Source organism: Rana temporaria, chromosome 5, assembly GCF_905171775.1.
Source record: "Rana temporaria chromosome 5, aRanTem1.1, whole genome shotgun sequence".
Taxonomy (NCBI): Eukaryota; Metazoa; Chordata; class Amphibia; order Anura; family Ranidae; genus Rana; species Rana temporaria.
This window is the reverse complement of record NC_053493.1, coordinates 68,491,835-68,515,162: the sequence shown is the minus strand read 5'-3', so window position 1 is coordinate 68,515,162 and position 23,328 is coordinate 68,491,835. Positions and strand designations below refer to the sequence as shown.

Sequence of the window (23,328 nt, the reverse complement as noted above, 5' to 3'; positions counted from 1 at the left end):
GGAACAGATATGAAAATGAGGAAAGTCATTATCTGCATACTTAGTTTGGATCAGTGAACTATTAAAGCAGAAAAGCAAGTGGCACCTTCAGAAGAGATTAACTATAGTAACCTTCACGTTTACCTCTTTCCAGGTTTCAGTTAATAAAAGAAAAGCAGTGCTAAACATTTTAAAATACGGTTATTTTTCCCTCCCAAAAACTCATCCAAAAATAAAATGCAGACACAGGCAAAGAGTTTTTTTTTTTTTTTAATGGGCTCCGGGCTGAGTTGGCCCAGAGTTCTCCTTTAACCAAGCAACCTCTGTGCTTTTCAAATCCTGTGGTTTCAATTCCAGTATTCTACAAAGCAGCACAGACGTCTGCCCAGAGCGGAGTGGCATGGACATTGCATCAGCCCTGCGAAGACTCGGCTGATCAGCTGCCCAGTTAGTGGAAAAAACTTGCAGACAATTTCAGGAAACACCCTGGCAAGCCCCTTCTAAGTGCAACCACAGAGAAATTTCTACACTGCCGGCTCCGGCCATTGGAGGTATTTTCCACTAATACTCATTTCACAATATATCCAGGAGGACAACCAAGGTGGTGACAGTCTTTTCTATTCTTCCCGATTTGTAGAGCGAAAAGGGAAGGGTCTCCCTTCTCTTATTTTGCAGCTCTACAATTATACACCGACGTGCAAAGACATTTTAACTAAATCCAACAAAAATTCTATACATTACAGCTCACATTTCTTAGATAGTGGTTATCGTATTTATCGGCGTATAACACGTGCCAGCGTAGAACACGCACCCCAATTTAAGAGGGAAGTTTCAGGGGGAAAAAAAGTTGTATTTTTTTTAATAAACCACTTTGAAGCAAAATAATGGTATCTGAGCATCAATGCAGCCTGATCTGTGCCCATCTGCAGCCTCAATGCAGCCAGATCTGTGGCCATCTGCAGCCTCAATGCAGCCAGATCTGTGGCCATCTGCAGCCTCAATGCAGCCAGATCTGTGGCCATCTGCAGCCTCAATGCAGCCAGATCTGTGGCCATCTGCAGCCTCAATGCAGCCAGATCTGTGGCCATCTGCAGCCTCAATGCAGCCAGATCTGTGGCCATCTGCAGCCTCAATGCAGCCAGATCTGTGGCCATCTGCAGCTTCAGTGCAGCCAGCTCTGTGTCCATCTGCAGCTTCAGTGCATCCTGATCTGTGCCCATCTGCAGCATTGCTCCTCACTGCAGCCCGATTAGTGCCCATCTGCAGCCTATACATTTACCAAAATGCCCTGCCTGTTTAGTGCCCATCTGCAGTCTCACCTCTCAGTGTCAGATAATCCCCGCTATCTCCGAGGGGAGAGGGGGAGTGAGCGCCACCGAATTACATAGAGCCGCAATCTCCTTCCTGTGTACCCGGCGCTCCGTCACTCACAGCCACGCCTCCTGCCCCTGCTCATATGATAGACAGTACAGTGGTCCAATGCGGGGCCAGGAGGCGTGGCTGTGCGTGACGGAGCGCCAGATATAAAAAAAAACCTTTACAATCACTTTTAAGGACTGGTAAGTCTTAAAACATTACACTTTTAGGTTTAGATAATAAAGATTTCATTAAAAAAAAAAAAAAAAAAAGAAGAAGAAAAGAGAAGTATATAGGAAGAGAGACATGCACCTTTGACATGGAGTGAAAAAACAACACAACATACAATTAGGCTGGGCATAGACAGCGCAAATTTCAACTGTACACCCTACAAAAGAGTAATGCCAGCCAGACGTTCGAATCTCGGCCAGTTCAGCAGTAGCCAAACAAGATTTGAACCATGTATAGGCAGGCTGAATGTACTCAAGTTAATCAAAACGATCAACTTAGGTACAACCAGCCTGCCGGATTTTACATACGATTATTGGTAGCACTTGTTACAGCTGCTAGCAATAATCACAGCGTCTTACCGGCGGGGGATTATATACAATGGCCCCGCAGGAGGGATCCCCCTGTAAACACCGATTGTGTAGAGCTTTGCTGCAACCACAGGAAATTCGCTCCGTCTATGGCCGCCTTAAATTACCCGATTTTCACCTCCACAAAAACATGGATGGAGTAATCCCTCCATTGTATTCTGCCACCTGCGGCTGCCTGAATACAATTGCGCTGAAGAACAGCGACTACTTCTAATAGGATTCAATCACTTCCCCTTTAGAGTGCCGTCGTACGTGTTGCACGTCACCGCACTTTGTTCATCATTATTCAAAAACGATGGTATGTGGGCAACATCGTTTTTAATGATGAAGTTGGAAAAACTTATTTTTTTGGACATGCTGAAAAACGATCGTGTGTACTCGGCATTACAGTTTCCCTTGATTCTTATATTGCAATAAAAATAAAGAAAGTGCCATTCTGATTGGTTGTTCCTGGTTGATCCTCAGACAGACACTAATAAATAAGGTCCACGAGATTTCTTCTGTGATTTTTTTTTCTTGGCCAACATAAAAGCTCCATTCCAGAGAAGTATATATGGAAGTTATATTCTATATCCACAGTATGTTAAAAATGCATTGCTGATGTGATGCAGAATGACTCGTGGTATTTCCCAGTGTGCGCACACCCAGCAACAGCTGAATGACAGTCATGCTGCCTCTATGTAGACCATCCACTTTATCAGGACAAGCTGTTCTATGACAAGGTCTTTCAAGGAGATGGAATGAATCGAAGGAGCAAAATAAATACAAGGAAAAAAAAAATGCAAAAGCTTTGTTTGTAAACCAACCCACGCACCGGAGCTGGTTACCATTCAACCTATCACTATCGGGACTTGAAAAGATCTTTTCCCACCAGACAGAAAAGTGCATTTTTTTGGCCATAAAATCAACCCGCTGAGACCAAGAGGTCCATCTTCCAGGCTGACCTATACCCTAGATCAGGGATCTCCAAACTACGACCCTCCAGCTGTTGCAGAACTACATGTCCCACAAGGCATTGTAAAACTAACATTCACAGACATGACTAGGCACGATGGGAATTGTATTTCCTGAAGGGCAATAGTCTGGAGACCCCTGCCCTAGATAAAAATGCAAAGCTCCAGCGCCCATTTACACCGATGTGTTGTAGTAAATCACAGAAAAATAGATGTTACCACAATCCACAGTGAAGCATTATACAGTCCCTGGAATTCATAAAGACTGGCACCGACAGATTTTACAAAAGGGTCTCATGCGCATCAAAAGTGGTGATGAATGCGCCAAATTCATGTACATATCTAGAGCTTGAATTTGGAGCATGCCGCGCCACTTTTAGAATGCACAAGAGACTTTCGCTAAATCTATTGGTCTTAAAGCGGGTGTTCACCCTAAAAAAAATTTTTAACATTAGATTGATGCTCATTTTGTCAAGGGGAATCGGGTATTTTTTTTTAAAACAAAGCAGTACTAAGGCTGGCTTCACACTGAAGCGTCAGCCGCGGTGACAGTATAGCCGCGCTATTTGTAGCGCGGCTATACCATCGTGTTTACCGCGATATTCGGGCGCTAGCGGTGAGGTTTTAACCCCCGCTAGCGGCCGAAAAAGGGTTAATACCGCCCGCGTTGCGGCGGTATTACAGCGGTATTACCGCGCTTTCCCATTGATTTCAATGGGAAGGCGCGGTATAGGAGCGGTGAACACACCGCTCCTATACCGCGGTAAAGATGCGGCTAGCAGGACTTTTGGAGCGTTCCTGCCAGCGCATCGCTTCAATGTGAAAGCCTTCGGGCTTTCACATTGAAGAGTACAGGGCATGATTTTTCATGCGGTATAGCAGCGCTATTTTTAGCGCTGTACCGCATGAAAAACGTCCCAATGTGAAAGGGGCCTTACTGTTTTAGAGAGCGATCTTCTCCGCCACTCTCGGGTATGCTCTTCGGGGATGGGCGTTCCTTCTTGATTGACAGTCTTCCGACGGTCGCATCTATCGCGTCACGAGTAGCCGAACGTCGGTGCGGCTCTATACGGCGCCTGCGCACCGACGTTCGGCTACTTTCGGAAAATCGTGACGCGATAGATGCGACCGTCGGAAGCCTGTCGGAAGACTGTCAATCAAGAAAAAACGCCCAGTCCCGCAGCCCATACCCGGAAGTGGCGGAGAAGATGTATCTCTAAAACGGTAAGTACTGCTTCGATTTTAAAAAAAACTACCCGATTCCCCTAGACAAAATGAGCATCAATCTAATCTTAAAAATTGTCATTTCCGGGTGAACCTCCACTTTAATTTGCTCCACTTTCATGACGAGTGGTCATTATTTTATTCTGAATTTCACACATTCAATAAGCGACAAAGCGACAAAGTAAAAGTGCCATATATTAGAACCACCTTAATATGGTGCAAGAGTCACTATCAGAACCAAAAAAGTGCTGCAAGTAAATTTGGCGCAATAAAGTAAGAGGGGTTAAGGCGATATTAAAGTCTTTTTTTTCTTTGTTTTAAACAACCTGCTCTGTGTAGTAGTTTTGTACAGAGCAGCCCCAATCCTCCTCTTCTCAGGTCGCTTGCTGGTGCTCCTGGTTCCTCCCTCCTGCTGTGTGCCTCCACAGCAAGCAGTCTGCTATGGGGGCACATGAGCAGGTGTGCTCCTGAGACGCAGCTCTGTGTGTGTCTTTTGACACACACAGAGCTGCTTCTCGGCCCCGCCCAGTCTCTCGGCTCACCGGCTGTGATTGAAATCAGTGGGAGCCCATGGCTCCCGCTGCTGCCAAAAGCCAATCAGGAGTGCAAATAACTGGAGAGGCAAGGCTCTTATGGACATCACTGGATTGTGAGGGGGCTCAGGTAATTATTAGGGGGGGGGGGGGGGGCTGCTGCACACAGAAGGTTTTTTTACCTTCATGCATTGAAAACCACTTTAAGGTGTAAAACCTCAAAAATGAAAAATTAGGAAGCGGTATTTTTTAAATAAAGTATGTTCTAGGCTCGACTTGGGATCCAACCTGAGAGACCCCAAATCACATGACATGTGAAATCCCATGTTAGTCAATGAGAGCCGTCTTAATTAGCACTACTTAGAAGTCGGTCTGACTTTTAAAAAGGTTCCTATCCTGCTTAAAGGCAACTTCTATCCAACTTGTGTCCATAGACTTTAACAGAAGTGGCCTCCAAGTCAGATCCTCATCTATATTGATGCGATTTGGATCCGACATTACAGGAAGGTTACCCAGGCATTACTAAAAGTGGCTTCTAAAAGTCACATCAACGTAGAACTCAAGTCGCCAGGAAGACATCTGGCAAAGTCGCATCACAGTGACTTTCAGGTCGCAGTAGTATGAACCGAGCCTTAAGCCTCATACACAATAGTTATTTTTTTGTTTGTTTTCTGTCTGAATGGGAAAAAATAAACTGACAACGCAGGTTGGGGCTGCTGTACTAACAATACTGTGTTAGTACAGCAATCTACCCCTGCTGTGCTATTTTGTTCTGATGTTGGGATGCCCCCTCCCGCCAGCGGAACACTGGTCAGCTGAGAGCACTGAACATGACCCTTTGACAGGGTCATGGACATCTTCTGTTGGACCGGCTGCCATACACACGGGCTGAATGTCAGAAGATTTCTATTGAACTGGCCGATGCTGCCCGACACTTGGGCCCATGTGTACTGGACTTTAGACATAATACACCCACGTTTTTACAACGTTTTACACTTAAAATTTAATTTTAAAAGAAAAAATAGAAAAGACGAGAAAAAAACACTAAAAACTTAGGGCCAGATCCACAAAAGGGTTACGACGGCGTATCTCCTGATACGCCGTTGTATCCCTGTTTCTATCTATGCGGCTGATTCATAGAATCAGTTACGCATAGATATCCCTAAGATCCGACATGTGTAATTGTTTTACACTGTCGGATCTTAGGATGCAGTACCGGGGCCGCTGCTGGGGGCATTTCTCGTCGTAAACCAGCGTCGGGTATGCAAATTAGCACTTACGGAGATCCACAAAGGTTTTTCCCTTTGTGAAGTCGCCGTAAGTGTTAGTTTGCCGTTGCAAAGATAGGGCTGCTTTTACAAAGTGTAAAGTTAGTACACCATGTAAATGTATACCCGTCTTTCCCGCTTCGCTGTCAAATTTTTTTATAAAATTTTATTTTTCCCGCCGCAACTCTTTTTTAACCGTCGCGATTCACAAAACCTCTGCGCAACGTAACTTTGCGCAAAGCACGTCGGGAAAATAGCGTCGGGAGCATGCGCAGTACATCCGGCGCAGGAGCGCGCCTAATTTAAATGGGACTCGCCCCATTTGAATTGACCCGCCTTGCGCCGGACTGATTTAGGATACACCGCCGCAAATTTCCAGGTAAGTGCTTTGTGAATCGGGCACTAACTTGGGCAATTTGCGGCGGTGTAACTTAAATAGAAAAAGTTACGTTGCGCCCGCTGTTTGTGGATCTGGCCCTTAAAAATTACCCTGGTAATATATGTTCTCTACACCCTTTATGCAGCCTCTCCTTCTCCACAAGTCCCAGCCGAGCCTCTCAGGGAATATAAATCTGAAATAGGAGTTTCCTTTATTTTGCTTTATGGAAGATTTCAATCAGTAGAGGTGGCAGGCAGTGACACAAATCTGTGTGCTTGTACTTTGGATGCGTTCCCTTTACAATTGGGGGGTAAAAACGTTACTTTGTCGTGTATAATAAATTCTGCAGTTTTATCTACATGCCAATTCTGCAATGCCTTGTATCATTATCAACAAGCAAGACAACCTTTGTAGCTATAACAAACACACAAAAATTGTTACATATCTTTTTTGTTACACAATTACCAATCATGATAATCAAGAAAAAAGTTTTAAGAAAAAGAAAAGAAAAGGAAAAAAAAAAGGAGTGTAAGATCACTCGGCGAGGATCTGAAATCCGCACCCATGAAAGCGTTAAATAAGGAATACAATGTCAACATTGGAAGCTCCTCCCAGCTGCTGATGGGGCTGTCATGGACTGAATTTACTTTCTTGGCAGAATGCCCTCTGAAAACCGTTAGAAGAAAGAAAAAGGAAGGGAAAAAAAAAATGATGAAGATGAAATCTAGAATTCTATTACAGCTCCAGCAAAGAGAATCTCTCTGACCCAGAAGGTCATGGTGTCTATTTATGGTCAAGAGGGAGCAGAGGGGGAGGGGGGGGTCAAAGTCAAATGTTTGAATAGACAACAATCTTCAGGAAGGAGGCCAGTTAGAAGTCTTCTTTCCAGTGACACTGCCACATTTCATTTCAAAAGTCACACTGTGCGATTCAATGCTGTGACAAAATGAAGCCTTTGCTACGGAGAAACTGAAACCCAAAGCATGTTGCTGGGGTCACGGGAGTGACAGCTGATGTTCCTATAAGCCACTTGTAAGCCTCCAACATTGCTCATGCACAGAGAGTAGGAACCCTGCTCACCCAACGGGGCCCCTGGTTGGCCTAGGTATACGGCTACAAATCAGCCTTATCCTGTCAATGGGACAAAGATCATTCTAAATGTCTTTTTCTTCAACATCTATTAGGATCTGCCCTTTTCACAAGTCAGAGAAATCTTTGCACTTTCATTCTTTACCAATTTCTTTATTCCTTTGACGCTCCATGCTCCATCAAAATGTACAGCGGAACCTCGGATTGCGGGTTACGCGGTTAACGAGCGTTTTCCTAATTCTCTGTATTTAAAAAAAAATAAAAATCTTGACTCAGTTTGCGAGTGTTGTCTCGCAAAACAAGCAGGATTCAAGCCAAAGTGGTGTGCAGTACAGCGTTTGGCCTGAGGTGGGGGGGGGGGGGGCACTGGAGCCGAGCAGAGCCGAACGGCATCATTCGAAAAGACTCAGGAATACTCCTTTCCCGAGCCTTTCCGAGGTTAGCCGAGCTGTCCTCGGGCCTTTCCGTGTGTTTACGAGGCTCTCCGGCGCCCCCACCTCTGGCCACATGCGGTATTGCATGACATTGATGTCAATGCGGAACAAATTATTTTTGTTTCCATTGGAGAAAATCACTTTGATATGCGAATACTTTGCATTACGGGCATTCTCCTGGAACGGATTATGCTCGTAATCTGAGGTTTCACTGTATTGCGAATTTGATGTGGGTTCTCGGCATCCAATTCACAATAGCAGGAGATTTTGAGCGGCTCTCTATGGAGCCGGTTCATACAGCTCCGCTGCGGCTGCAGTGAAAATTTGCCAAAATTCGGGCTACAAATCTGACCTGAAAATGCTGAACAAAACCCCTGCATTGAGCCGCATGCAAAGATAGTGTGGCATTTTTCAACCCCTGCCATACCTAGGTGGGCATACACTTGTAAACACAGCATCTTCTGGGTATCAGCGTTTACCTACAGCAGCGTTAAAAAGTGACAACTGTCAGAGTGGACCACTGAGGCCATAACTACCTAGTGCAGGGGTGTCCAACCCGCAGCACGAGGGCCACATGCAAGCCAAGACAGTTCATCATGCGCCCCAAGCATGCCTGGGAAGGACATCATGCAAGCAAAGAAGCCACGGCAGTAGACAGTTACAAGCTAGGGGCATGCACGTATGGAGGGACGCCGGGCAAGCATAGCAGCCGCAGCCGCAGCGGCCAACAATAAGAAGCCAGGCACAGGCAGGTCTGGAGTGATGCCAGGGCTGTCGTGTTTGTAATAGCACTGGCAGCAGTGAATGCATGAACTCCCGATAGCTCTAGGCAAGTAAATGCCAAATGACTGCATCTAGGGGGGGTGCTGGGGTAGGCTGCACCCCCTAGATTTCAGTACAAACCTCCCACAGGGCACATACCAGGGATCCGACCATCATGAAATTCAAGGAAAGTTTGCACAGTCCATGATTTTTACATCTGCTCATGAATGTCCATTACATACAGATGTAAAAATCATGTAGCTAGATTCAGGATGGCGAGCGCATAGTTGCGGCAGCGTAGCTTATGGCATTTACACTTTGACGCCGTAAGTTAGCGAGGCAAGTACATGATTCACAAAGTACTTGCCTGCTAAGTTACGGCGGCGTAGCGTAAATGCGGCGGGCGCAAGCGCGCCTAATTCAAAATAGGCTGAGGGGGCGTGTTTTATGCTAATTTGGGTTGACCTGACGTGATTGACTTTTTTTTGGAACTGCGCATGAGCCGTCCGTGTACATATCCCAGTGTGCATTGCGGTGGTTGGTTTCGACGTGGACGTAAATGACGTAAATCCCTATTCACGGACTACGTAAAATTTTCGAATTTCGACGCGGGAACAATGGCCATACTTAACATTACTATTTCAGCTATTTGATGGAATAACTTTAGGCCTGATAATGCGTTAGGTAAACGGCATATCTGTACTGCGTCGGCCGGGCGTACGTTCGTGAATAGGCGTATCTAGTGACTTACATATTCTACGCCGACCGCAATGGAAGCGCCACCTAGCGGTCAGCCTAAAAAATTTTTAGTAAAAATTACACTTTAGGATACGACGGTGTAAGACACTTACGCCGCTCGTATCTGAGCCTAATTTAAGCGTATCTGGTTACCAGAATACGCTTAAAATTAGTGTCGGCGCAGATTCAGACTTAGGCTGGCGTATCAGTAGAGTCTTTCTGAATCTAGCTAATGGACTTTACAAACTGTTCGTGAATTTACTGACAGTTAAAAACCTGGCACATATGTAGTTGAAATTATAATCCCTTCATCTATTTTTTTTTTTTTATTCTAGCATGGTTTCCCATATCGCAAAAGAAGGTCAAAAGTTTGGACACCCCTGACCTGGTGTTTTTTTCTTTAGCTGTGGCCCAGTCGGTCCAGTGCAGCAGTCGTTACTGTGGAGACCATAATTTTATTAATATGTCTCCGGAGAAATAACAGGTAACTGGAACAAGCAAACATCACCACTGCCAGTGGTAGAGTGCCCATCATCAGTGAGCATTGACTGATTGGCATCTTGGAGGTCGTGTTATCCTGCCCCCAGTGTGCCGTGTGTCTGACCACCTACCAAGATCCGGTGTCACTGGGCTGTGGCCACTCACACGTTCTAAAGAAGTAGAAAAATAAAAAGACATGAGTAAACGTTTTGAAAGTGCGAGGCAGGTTTTCTAGATTTCGCAAGCGTTCAGTTTATGCCGCCAGAGAAGACGACTGCTTTGACTTTACAAGGACGGTGCAAAAAGAAAGGGGACTTTTGTCCAAAGCAGCAAGTTTTATTCTCGCTTATATTTTCCAGTGGGAGGCAAAGGAATGGTAGCTATGGGCAAGTAAGCATGTGAAAGATCTGAACCGATAAAAGATAATCACCTATTGGTTGTTAATTAACTTTGCATATTGATTTTTGACTTATTACATATGCCCAAGGGGTGTTCTGCACGACCGGATAGCAAGCAAGTTGTCTTTAAAGACATTATCAGACCTATTCAATGAGACAAAGCTAAAGTGCAAAATGCAGTAACCCATAGCAAGCCAGACAGGAAAAAAAAACAGACTGTCATTGGCCGAAGGTGCGCCATCAGTAGATTCAAATTTTATGGGCTGCCTTAAAGTGTATGAAAAGTCTAAACGTGTTTTTCCCAGTTTTGGACATAATAGGGAAGAGTTGGGACTATGGGTGCAACGGATCAAAAAAACTCACAGATCGAATCGATCCTCGGATCGGATCATTTTTCGGATCAGAAAAAAAAAGACAAATCTTGTTACACCGACCCGAGTTTTAGATTTCACAGTGATTTTCAACACAAAACGGAGCTTATTAGCTGGATTCAGTAAGAGTTAGGCCGGCGTATCAGTAGATACGCCGACCTAACTCGGAATCTGCGCTGTCCTAAGTTTAAGTGTATGCTCAAACAGAGATACACTTAAACCTATCTAAGATACGACGGCTTGCGCCGTCGTATCTTAGGGTGCAATATTTAGGCTGGCCGCTAGGTGGCGCTTCCATTGAGTTTGGCGTAGAATATGTAAATCACTAGATACGCCTATTCACGAACGTACGCCCGGCCTACGCAGTACAGATACGCCGTTTACGTAAGGCATTTTCAGGCGTATAGTTATTCCATCAAATAGCTGGACTAGTAATGTTAAGTATGGCCGTTGTTCCCGCATCGAAATTTGAAAATGTTACGTCGTTTGCGTAAGTCGTCCATGAATAGGGCTGGACGTAATTTACGTCCACGTTAAAACCAATACTTTGCCGCAATGCACACTGGGATATGTACACAGACGACGCATGCGCCGTTCCTAAAAAACGTCAATCACGTCAGGTCAACCCATATTAGCATAAAACACGCCCCCTCAGCCTAATTTGAATTAGGCTCGCTTACGCCAGCCACATTTACGCTACGCCGCCGTAACTTAGCAGGCAAGTACTTTGTGAATACAGTACTTGCCTAGCTAACTTACGCCGCCGCAAAGATGCGCCCGCATACCTGAATCCAGCTATTTGTGCTTAAAGGGTCACTAAAGGAATTTTTTTTTTTAGCTAAATAGCTTCCTTTACCTTACTGCAGTCCTGGTTTCATGTCCTCATTGTTCGTTTTTGCTCTGATGTTGCTGCAATTCTGCTCTGTTCTGGACACTTCCTGGTTGTCTGTTTCCTGAGGACCACAGTACTGGGAGCTTCTAGTTTTGTTTTCCAAACCATCACTTCTCTATGGCTCTATACAGCACAGAGGCAGGATAACATGCAAAAACGAAACTGAAAATCGTTTTTAAAATAAATCAGTTAACTATTATAAAAAACAAACAAAAAGCTGCGCCAAACTAATATAAGCAATAAACCTCTACTTAAAAAACAAAGATTAGCAGAAAGTCCAAAAGAGTCCTTATGCTCATAAGCAGAAGCTACTGATGTAATATTCAAAGACAATAGTTCCTTAGGAAGTTGCTAGTGCTGTAATAATGGATCTTTCAATCACCCGGTGACATGTATACATATCGTGAAGTCCCTCCACCGAGAATAATGAGCCTCTTACCAGATGGCAAGTAACCAGAGCAGTTGGCTATAGCCCAGCCACGGCCTTTGGGTTCCCCAGGGATCACAGGAAAAAACCAACAGCGTCACGACCGTTTTTGAATCAATCGCTCCAGTGCAGGGAATTATATAAAAGAAAGGACGCATATAGCGTAATACCACTGGGTAACAAGTTTTAATAAAAAGTATTGTACTTACAGCAAGTAGAGATAAAAAACAGCGTGTGTTTAAAATGTAAATGCCGGCCGGCATGCAGGAGCCCTCCTCCCGAGCGTGGTGACGTCACTGGCGTAGCCTCCCAAACGCGTTTCGTCACAAGGGGACGTTCTCAATGGGGGTGAACTATTATGTCTCTATACCCTGTAAACAGTCATTTGCGCAAAAAAAAAAAAAAAATGTTTCCTTTACAACTCCTTTAACCACTTAAGGACCGCCTAACGCCGATATACGTCGGCAGAATAGCACAGCTGGGCACAATCACGTACCTGTACGTGATTGTATAATGCCCAGCCGAGGGTCGCGGGCGCGCGCCCGCGGCACGCACCTACGACCCGGTTCGAAGCTTCGTGACCGCGGGACTCACGGACCCGATCGACGCTGGAGTCCCACGATCGGTCCGCGGAGCTGAAGAACGGGGAGAGCTGTGTGTAAACACAGCTTTCCCCGTTCTTCACTGTGGCACTGTCATTGATCGTGTGTTCCCTTATCTAGGGAATCACAATCAATGACGTCATACCTACAGCCACACCCCCTACAGTTAGAAACACAGATGAGGTCACACATAACCCCATCAGCGCCCCCTAGTGGTTAACTCCCAAACTGCAATTGTCATTTTCACAGTAAACAATGCATTTTAAAAATTTTTGCTGTGAAAATGACAATGGTCCCAAAAATGTGTCAAAATTGTCCGAAGTGTCCGCCATAATGTCGCAGTCACGAAAAAAAAAAAAAAAAAATAGAAATCGCTGATCGCCGCCATTACTAGTAAAAAAAAAATATTAATAAAAATGCCATAAAACTATCCCCTATTTTGTAAACGCTATAAATTTTGAGCAAACCAATCTATAAATGCTTATTGCGATTTATTTTCCCAAAAATAGGTAGAAGAATACGTATCAGCCTAAACTGAGGGAAAAAAATTTTGTTATATATTTTTGGGGGATATTACAGCAACAAGTAAAAAATATTGAATTTTTTTCAAAATTGTCGCTCTATTTTTGTTTATAGCGCAAAAAATAAAAACCGCAGAGGTGATCAAATACCACCAAAAGAAAGCTCTATTTGTGGGAAAAAAAAGGACGCCAATTTTGTTTGGGAGCCACGTCGCGCGACCGCGAGATTGTCATTTAAAGCGGCGCAGTGTCGAATCGCAAAAAGGGGCCTGGTCCTTTAGCTGCATTTTGGTCCGGGTCTTAAGTGGTTAAATACAGTATATGTAAATCTGATGGACTGTTTACATATTACATTTTAAAAGCAGCAGCAAACTTGCTGACCTTACATGCTTGCTAATGTGAAAGAACAGCTCTGATTTTCACATTTAACTAAATGTGAAAATCAGAGGTGTTCTGTCACATCAGCAAGCTAGGCCGAAGCCGAGGACTTTCCTATGGCCGAGGCTGCGAGGGAAGACGGTTCTCATCCAAGATTTTACAAATACATGGCCCCCATCCCTTTGCCTCCCAATGCGACAACGTGGGCCCTGTACCTTTAGCAGAGGTACAAATACTTTGGGATCAAAATACTTATTTTACTCACTGAACTGCAACTTAAAATTTATAACATTTGTTTTATGTGTTTTTTCTGGATTTTTGGTTGATATTCTGTCTCTATCATTTAAAATACACCTATGATCAAAATTATAGACCCTTAATTTCTTTGTAAGTGGGCAAACTTGCAAAATCCGCAGGGGATCAAATAATTATTTTCCCCACTGTACAGAGAAGGGGTAGAACCTCTATCAACTTTTTATTGCTGCAATGAAGAGAAGAGAAAACCAGCACATCAACAGAAAGTTTTCAGAAGCAGGATTTTCTGAAGTCCCAAATCAGAAAAATAGATGCACATCAACATGTTGATAACACAACCACCTTATTTTTTTAAGGTCCAGATTTAGCCAGTGTGACTTGTCATGTACTTTGACAGTTCCAAGTCGCATCCCACTGCCGGTGACTTGTCCTGAAGGTTCCCCTAACGTGAAAGATCCTTCAAGGACTGCGCAGGCGCAAACTTCCCAACGGAAATCTCCGAACCTCGCCCGGCATCCAGGCTCATTCTTTAACACCCATGTGGAATGGAGGATGTAAAAAAAAAAAAAAAAAAAAAAAAAAAAAGAGCCAGGAGGCCGAGCGAGCGGAGTGAGGCGTCCGAGCGAAGCGAGGACGTGAGGCCGACTGGCCACTTTCCTCAAAATCCACGTCGCCCTGGATGCCGGCCGAGGTTCGGAGATTTCCTTTGGCAAGTTTGCGCCTGCGCAGTCCTTAAAGGAACTTTCTCGTTAGCCGGAACCCATATCGGCAGAACAGATTGCGCCTGCGCAGGAACTTTCACGTTAGCCGGAACCATATCGGCAGATCACCGGCAATGGAACAGTTCATATCTCCGTGACTCATGTCACAGCAAGTATAAAAAAGGCTCCTGTACTACTTTTTACCAATTTCATTGCGACCTGCATAGAACACACAGAAACAAGACAGAGCGGCCTTCTGACAGGGGGGAAGTGATGGATTTTCTTTCCCTGCAAAGCATGAAAAGAAAATCCATCACTTCCCTTAGTAAAAGCACCTCACACAATACACTGTCTAGGCATACATTTAACCCTTTGATCACACTAGATGTGTATGGGCTTATATTGCAGCCCTTTCCGAAAATCAGGGTAGGTCTTATCTACAGTGACCATGCATATTTTTTAGCACTGATCACTGTACCAAGGTCACTGGTTCCCACCAAGTATTAATAGAGTCAGTTAAGTGTCCAATTGTCTGCCGCAATATCACAGTCCCACTAAAAGTTGAAGATCGCCGCCAATACTAGTATAAAATAAAATCCCGGTATATACACACCATAGTTTGTAGACGCTATAACTTTTGCGCAAACCAATCAATATACGCTTATTGGGAATTTGACCAAAAATATGTAGCAGAATACATAGTGGCCTAAAATTACGAAGAAATTAGATTTTTTTTATTTTTCATTGGATACATTGTATGGCAAAAAGTAAAAAAATGTTTTTGTTTATAGTACAAAAAAGAAATAGTGTTGCATGACCACGCAATTGTCAGTTAAAGTAACGCAGTGCCGTATCACAAAAAAAAATGGCCTGGTCAGAAAAAGGGGGGGGGGGGGAATTCTCCGGAGGTCAAGTGGTTAAAAGTGACTGAAAATTCTAAATCCTGAGCTGTCACAATAAGAGGAACAAAGTGGACAAAGAGGGGATTTTCCTTACTTCAGAGATGGATTTCTTCTCACTTCCTGTTGTGTCTGTGGGACAGGAAGTAAAAGATACATAGAACTCTGATAGGAGTTTTAACTATCCCCTACTCTGTTCTAAACTAAATTAACGTTTTTTTGCTTTAAAGCGGATGTCCGCTGAAAAAAAATATTAAAAGCCAGCAGCTACAAATACTGCAGCTGCTGACTTTTATTATTAGGACACTTACCTGTCCTGTAGTCCAGCGCCGTCCGCAGCAGAGGATGAGCGATCGCTCGTCACTCTGCTGCCCCCCGCCATCCTCAATGAGGGAACCAGGAAGTGAAGCGCTCCGGGCTTCACTGCCCAGTTTCCTACAGCGCATGCGCGAGTCGCGCTACGCCTGCCGATTGGCTCCCGCTGTGTACTGGGAGACGAGTGTTCCCAGAACACAACGGGTGGGGGAGGTGATGTCATGCCCGCAGTCTGCCCGAGACTGTGTGGCCGGAAGTGGGTGCAAATACCTGTCTTTAGACAGGTATCTGCACCCCCCTCCCCCCTGAAAGGTGTCAAATGTGACAACGGAGGGGGGTGGGGGGTTCCGATCAGCGGGAGTTCCGCTTTAAATACACTTTATCTGGGTGCACCCTAAATGCATGAAAACAAGCACAAGAGCATGTGTGTGAAAAAGAGTACAGGGTTTCCCCCCCAATTCAGGATTTTCAGAGATTTAGTCAAAGAACCACCGTTAGCCCCACTACTGCTTCTCCATACCACAAGGCTTGCCAACTTTTCTAGGAAGACATACCAGCCTGATGATCTCTTTGCTATTATTAACACTGGAAACAAGTCACAATTTTACAGAGACATCCATACAGACTGCTGGAGTACAAATCAGCTTCTCCTCTCCCTGTGACCAGACAAGAAACAACTGATGACAAGTGCAGAATGTTAGGATGTCCAACAACCAAGATCTGGAGCCCAGAGGTGATATCATACCTGTGCTGGGGGTGAAGACCACTTGTCCCACCATGGCACACATACTGCAATCAGCACTTTCATGCCGCGTACACACGATCCCATTTCACACTTGTACGACTTGTCCCACGATTTGGGACTGCAAAGTAGAAAAGTAGCAATCGTTCCCCATGATTTCCAATGACAACCAGTCATATTAGTACGACTTCAAGTTGTGCCGACGTCAAATTAATCCCTGCACTACTTAAAGCGGTTGTAAACCCGCATATAATTAATTTTTTTTTTTTTTTTTTTACACCTGCAAGGAAAAAGCCATAATGAGCTAGTATGCACCACATATTAGCTCATTATGAAATACTTACCTCGGAACGAGGTAGGGAACTTACCTGGTCCACGCCGAGCCGAGCGTGTCTTCCGGGTATCGGCGCTCCAGCGCTGTGATTGGCTGGAGCGGCGATGACGTCACTCCCGCTCATGCGCGCGGGAGATTTCCTTTCCGGCATGGGTCGCTGCAATCAGCGGCGCATTGCGAGGGGAATATCTCCTAAACCGTATAGGTTTAGGAGATATTCTTTATACCTACAGGTAAGCCTTATTATAGGCTTACCTATAGGCAAAAGTCAAAAAAGTGGGTTTACAACCACTTTAAGGCCAACTTTGATGCAAGTCCAGGTTCATAGACCTTAAGTCTCCCTGAAATCGCGCCAAAATCGTGCAACTTTGAAGTCGCAGTAGTGTGAAAGGGGCCCAAATCAAATTTTTTAGAGCTGGGTGATGCCCACATGGGAACCCACTGCTTGAATTTCTGGTGATTCAGCACAAATTGCCCAAAATTCAAGCTGTGTATGGCAGCCCATAATTTACTGAGAGCATGTCATGAAATAAATAGGTGGCAGTCATTGCTGGCTTCTTCTGAAAATGCCTACTGCATGGCTGTCATGGTGACACTTCCAGGTCAGTATTTTCTGAGTCTCTGAGCTGAAGCAAACATAGAAATAATGGCCCGAATTCTTAAAGCACTTACGCCGATGTATCTTTATATACGCCGCGTAAGAGCTCAGATGCGCCATTGTATCTCTGCGCCCGATTCTTGAAAAAAAGATACGCCTGAATTTTGGCTCCATCCGACCGACGTAAGTCTCCTACGTCGTCGTATCTTGGGCGCATATTTACGCTGGCCGCAAGGGGCGCTTCCATTGTTTTATGCATTGAATATGTAAATGAGCAAGATACGCCGATTCACAAACGTACTTACGCCCGTCGCAGTAATCTACGCCGTTTACGGAAGGCGTACGTCCGGCGTAAAGTTAAGCCACATAAAGCAGGTGTAAGTCATGTTAGGGTATGGACGACGGAACAGCCGTCGTATTTTACGTAAGTCGTACGTGAATGGGGCTGGGCGTAGGTTACGTTCACGTCATAGGCATTGAGCCGTCGTATCTTAGGGAGTATATGCGATGTGATGTGATTCTGAGCATGCGCGCGCATGCGCCGTTCGGTCCTTCATTTTAATAGATCACGCCCACTACCTTCCTACTTTGAATTAGGCGGGCTTACGCCGGCCAATTTACGTTACGCCGGCACAAAAAAGTGAGCAAGTGCTTTGTGAATACCGTTGTTGCCTCTCTATGTTACGTCGGCGTAGCGCATATGAGATGCGCTACGCCGCTCTAAAGATGCGCCGATCTACGTGAATCTGGGCCAATGAATTCAGAATAATTAGCTCCATACTTGTTGCAGGAAGCCAGCATTGTCATAAGCAGGTTAGCAATGGCAGTCTCCCTTTGGTGTCCTTTAGGAAGAGTTATTTACTATGAGGATACCATGGTTTAGAGCAGAGGTCTACCCCTGCCCTTTAAACCTTAGGGGGGCTGGACTGTGGCCAATTAGGAGTGGAAATTGCCCTGGCATCAGTGGGAGTAAGCAATGTCGTAGGCTTGGTGGTCAATGGGAGTTTAAAAAAAAAAAAAAAAAAAAGCATCCGTGGTGTCAGTGGGAGAAATAGTGCCTCATTATTACTGTCGGTGGGAGAATTATTTCCCCATCTCTGTTGTCAGTGGGAGGAATAATGCCCCATCTTTGGTGTCAGTGAGAGGAATAATGCCCCATCTTTGGTGTCAGTGAGAGGAATAATGCCCCATCTTTGGTGTCAGTGAGAGGAATAATGCCCCATCTTTGGTGTCAGTGAGAGGAATAATGCCCCATCTTTGGTGTCAGTGAGAGGAATAATGCCCCATCTTTGGTGTCAGTGAGAGGAATAATGCCCCATCTTTGGTGTCAGTGAGAGGAATAATGCCCCATCTTTGGTGTCAGTGAGAGGGATTGTGCCCCAAGTGCCACAAACGGCCTGCGGAGTTTGGAGACCCCCTGGTTTACAGCACTAAATTGAAGCAAACAGTGCTTATCTGAGTATTATGGTATGCTACCGTCACTGTATTACAACTCCAAATACATTTCTGTAGGAGATCACAACTTAAAGAGGCCATACAGGATTAGATTTTCAGTCGAACGTTTGCAGAAAAATAGTTCATCAGAACATTCTTTATTACCATCAATGAGTCAATTATTTTAATTCGAAAGCCCTAATATATTTTGTCTTGCCATTTGAATTCCACATGTATTAAACAGGGTTCATTATAATATATACAATTTTTCCCAAAGTACGGTAAATCACATTCACACCTACAGTTTAATTCAAGAAAAAAAAAATCTTTCATCCTGCTACTTTGAATTTGCTCATCACCACGGTCAAAAATGAACAACGATTTGAACCCACTGACCATTCGAATTATTATTATTTTTTTTTATGGTAATTGCAGCCATGTTGGCGCATTTACAATACAGTTGAGTACCATCCTTGGTGCTTTTTTATCTGCAATACCAGTTACATTTTCAGGACAAGATTTTGGGGCCTACCTACTACTTCTACTGGTATGGCCTACTGCTTGGACCTTATCAGTAGTAAGTAGGCCCCAAAATCTTGTCCTGAAAATATAGTAAGTGCAGATAAAAAAAAAAAAAAAAAAAGTATCACAGACAGCACTTACTGCATGGTTTTTACACAAAGATGTGGCAAATTTAATTTAAAAAAATCCCTTCTATTTTAAAAATCGACCAATAAACCTGCAGTATGCATTTGGGATATTATTATGACGTGTAATGCAGCAACTTATTTATTGACATCGCAAAGCAGCTGTATTGGACCAAGCATGCCCTAAACACAAGATCCAACAGCAAGGGCAGCCACTCTGACTGGCGCCATTCCTCACACAATGGTGCCGGCACACCTTAGGCCTATATTCCAGTACCACACAACGTGATGAATACCAGCAGCATTTTATCAATGAGGCTCCACATTTTTCCATCTTCCTCACTGAATTATTTATACATTTCCATCACTCAGCCTGATTTCATGCATTTTAGGTTGGATTCATCAAGCCTGTATTATAATTTATTAAACACGTTGATTTTCCCACATGCTATTTTGAAACTGAAGCACAACATTCTTTCACAGAGGCCCATAAAATGCAAAACCTGACTGGTTAAAGTGTACCTATCACCATAAAATGTATGGTGGCCATGTTGTAGGGTAGAGCAGTGTTTATCAAGCTTTCATAATTTGCAGCAGCCTTTAAAAATATGCTAAATCTCTAGGCACCCAGTCCCCCCCCCCCCCTCCTAATTCATGTCAGAATCACCTCCATACACAAGTCTCCCCATCACCACAGAGCCTCCCCCAATCACAGTACCCACTTCACATCAGGGCCCTACCTTTTGGCTCCAACAGCATGGCGGAGGGCAAGAGGTGAAAGAGGTCTGGAGAAGGTGGCATTCTGTCTTCTCTTGAAAGCTGGGGGTGGCTCTCCATGCCCCCTGCACACCCTGGAAGAGAGCACACATTGCCATGGTGCGATCAAGCTGGCCTCCATCACCATGAGTTCTGGCCTTAGAGTGTCATTGGTTGTTATGGTGCTGGTGGCCAGCCCACTGGCACCATTGCAACTCATGGAGCTGATCCAGGGGGGCAAATTGGGTCCCTGAGGGCACCCTGGTTGCAAAACACTGGCTTAGGGAAAGGTTATGGTGGAATCTAGCTACAAGTTCAATAAGGACTATCAACATCAGTGTGGTCTATCAATCTGACCCAGGGAGCAGACAGGAAAGGTACAGAAGCATACCACCAAAAAAAAAAAAAAGGCAGGATAAACCACCAAGGGTCCTGAAACAGTGTGGACCCCCTTTCATGCTCATCAGGATAAACCACCAAGGGTCCTGAAACAGTGTGGACCCCCTTTCATGCTTATCAGTGTACATATCCTCTTGCCCTGGCACCACTAGGCCAAAGTTTGCTTCCTTTTCATGACCTAACAGGGTATCTGCAATACAGATGAAGCTAAACGTTTACCGCTCATTTGTTGTGATTTGCCACATCTTACCGATTATGCCCTCATCAGTGGCTTCAAAACATCATTATCAATGGACCCAATCCCATGCCATGCATTCCAAATTAAACTTCCCAGTTAGCGTCATTTTCCCTATCAGTGATAATCAGCAGTAGCAAAAAGGAAGGTTCTCCCCCATCCTGACCTCTTGGTACCCATGCCCTTCCCTTGCACCCCTCCACATGGCCCCCTCCTTTCTGCCTGGCCCCTCTGCAGCTGCACAGGCAGCATGCCCACCCCTTTAATCCGCTTCTCAATTCCAAAAGCATGGACGCATTAAGAATGACAACGCAGGCCACAGAGCCTCTCTATTGCATAATGTTTTCCATTGTTTTGCTATCTTCCCTTCAATTAAATATTATGACAAAAGAAATGCAGATTTTTCTGTTAGATCCCTAAAAAAAAAAAAAAAAAATTGGCACCACAGCGAACAGTGCACAATGTTGTTCCATTGTTTTGCTACAATTCAACGAACAATGTATATATATTTTTTTTATTATATATAATTTATATATTATAATAAGAATAATAATTGGACAGAATCTAAAAAATAAACAAATTATAACATTTTGCCTTCATGTTTTTTTTTTGTTCCCAAAAGGACATTCCATGGCACCTGGTGTCATTGTTCACTTGATTAATCCTGGCACACTGTAATATGTTGGATTAAAACATATTATATTGTACAACAGGAAAATAATTTACATCAACGCTAATTCCAGCATTCCCAGAAGATCTGTACGACGGTTCATGAAAGGGTTAACCTTTCACCATGCGTAGTTTTCACCTTCAGTAATCTGCAGGAAGAGACCCGCGCACAGCCTCCCCGATGAACAGGTTGGTGTTAGACTATTTAAAGATGGCTTCTCTCTGGATGGAGATGCTGGAAGCAGGGTTGCCATGGTGATGCCAGCAATACTTTTCAATCCCTTTTGCTATAGACAGGCAATGTTGTAATTGAGATTGATTCCAGACAGTAAACAAATGTGACTTTATAGGCGGATTATTTCTGATCGTTATTTATTCCCTTCATTTAATTTTTTTTTTAAGAAAATGTACAGATTGCTGTGTCAAGAATGGCGATACGACTAATAACTTATTGTGCCAACGTTCAATACAAAGAGGGGGGGTCCTAAATGCCATTGTTCCACAATTTGTCACAAGTAAGCTGCGAAGGTTTCACCAGTTTGGATTAACAGATAAAACACAAAAAAAGGGAAGGATGCACACAAAAGAAAATCAGGATAGCGAGGAGCATGCCACAGATAAGAGCGGCTGTGGGTGATCCTGGACACATTGTGCCGCCTGTAAATGATATTTTTAGGCAGGGACTATTTTCCACATCTCTTATCTCCCCCAGCACTGACATGCCAGGCTAAATGCAACACAAGTGTCAGCGGACTGCATCTCAACAAATGCAATCCAGCTGCTGCCTCCCTCTCCCCCCCTCCCCCACAAAAGAGCAGGGACCCTGGGCACGCTGGGGGTGGGCATGACTCAGAGACCCTGGGCACTAGGGGGGGCATGACTACAGCACCCATTGATTACTACTACTGCATGGCAGAAGGGGAGGGGGGAGGGAAATCAGGATGACAGCTTTAACCCTTGAACAGTCAAAGCGTGAGAGCGAGGCCCTGATGACAGCTCCAGCACACACTGAGTCATTAACCCTCAGCGTGCCATGAAGAAGCCTACACACACCCCAGGGCCATCAGACTGCAAGGGTTAAGATTAGATTGGGGGGGTATGATTCCAAGACTACAGTGCCCATCCATCCCTATTACTGCATGTATAAAGGGGAGGGGAGGGGGAACCAGGATGACAGCATTAACCCTTCAATGGTCAAAGAGGCCCTAATGACAGCTCCAGCACACATTAAGATATTAACCCTCTGCATGCCAGAGGTGAGCCTATTAGCACCCTGGAGTGAAAGGGTTATTATCGGATTGGGGGGCAGGATTAAGGATGCATTTGCTTAGATAATGGGCTGACATCAGCACCCCCCCCCCCTTCTTCCATCCAGGGTGCAATGGAGGGGCCCCTCTTCAGCCGATCAGAGGGCACACACAGGGCTGGGCATGCATACTCCATGTTTCTTACCTTCAGACAGCTCCAGCTCCAGCTCGGCCAGCCTGGCTCTCACCTCCAGGGGAAGGGACACGGTGTCCAGGCTGCGATCCGCCATTGCCCAGTGCTAGATGTTGGGGGGGGGGGGGGGGGTGCAAAAAGCAATCGCAGCACTCAGTCTCCCCCCAGCTCTGCCTTTGTCAAGGTCTCCTCAGCCAGGCATGGGGGGTTATTATATATTGCACTGATTTCTTCCTATCCTCCTCCTCCTGTGATCAGCGATCGATGCGCACCGATCGGTATGTCCAGCCCCGTGCACCCCTTTGCTATGAGTGTGTCAGCGGGGTGTGCGGTACATCAGGCCGGGGATCACAAAGCAGACGGGCAGCCCACCCTGGCAGGTCTGCAGATCATTCTGCTAGCTGTGCTGCTCTCTTCTCCAGCGGGGAGGCAGGGAGGGAGGGGCCCGCTCTCATCCACACACACTGACACCTTAAAGACGCAGAGCCCCGGCACTGCACTACCCGCTCCTCATGCAGCTG

At 45.0% G+C, this 23,328-nt stretch overlaps 1 protein-coding gene across 7 annotated transcripts in view; it reads right to left on the bottom strand.

The window, feature by feature from the left end:
* Positions 1 to 22,930, bottom strand: part of DIP2C (disco interacting protein 2 homolog C) — a 612,079-nt gene extending 589,149 nt beyond the window's left edge. For all 7 annotated transcript variants that reach the window (XM_040352676.1, XM_040352677.1, XM_040352682.1 and 4 more), the window contains exon 1: positions 22,820 to 22,930. In XM_040352676.1, the coding sequence (XP_040208610.1) occupies positions 22,820 to 22,904 (85 nt within the window). In that variant the 5' untranslated portion in view covers positions 22,905 to 22,930. The remainder of the gene's footprint in view (positions 1 to 22,819) is intronic.
* Between the last annotated feature and the right edge of the window lie 398 nt (positions 22,931 to 23,328).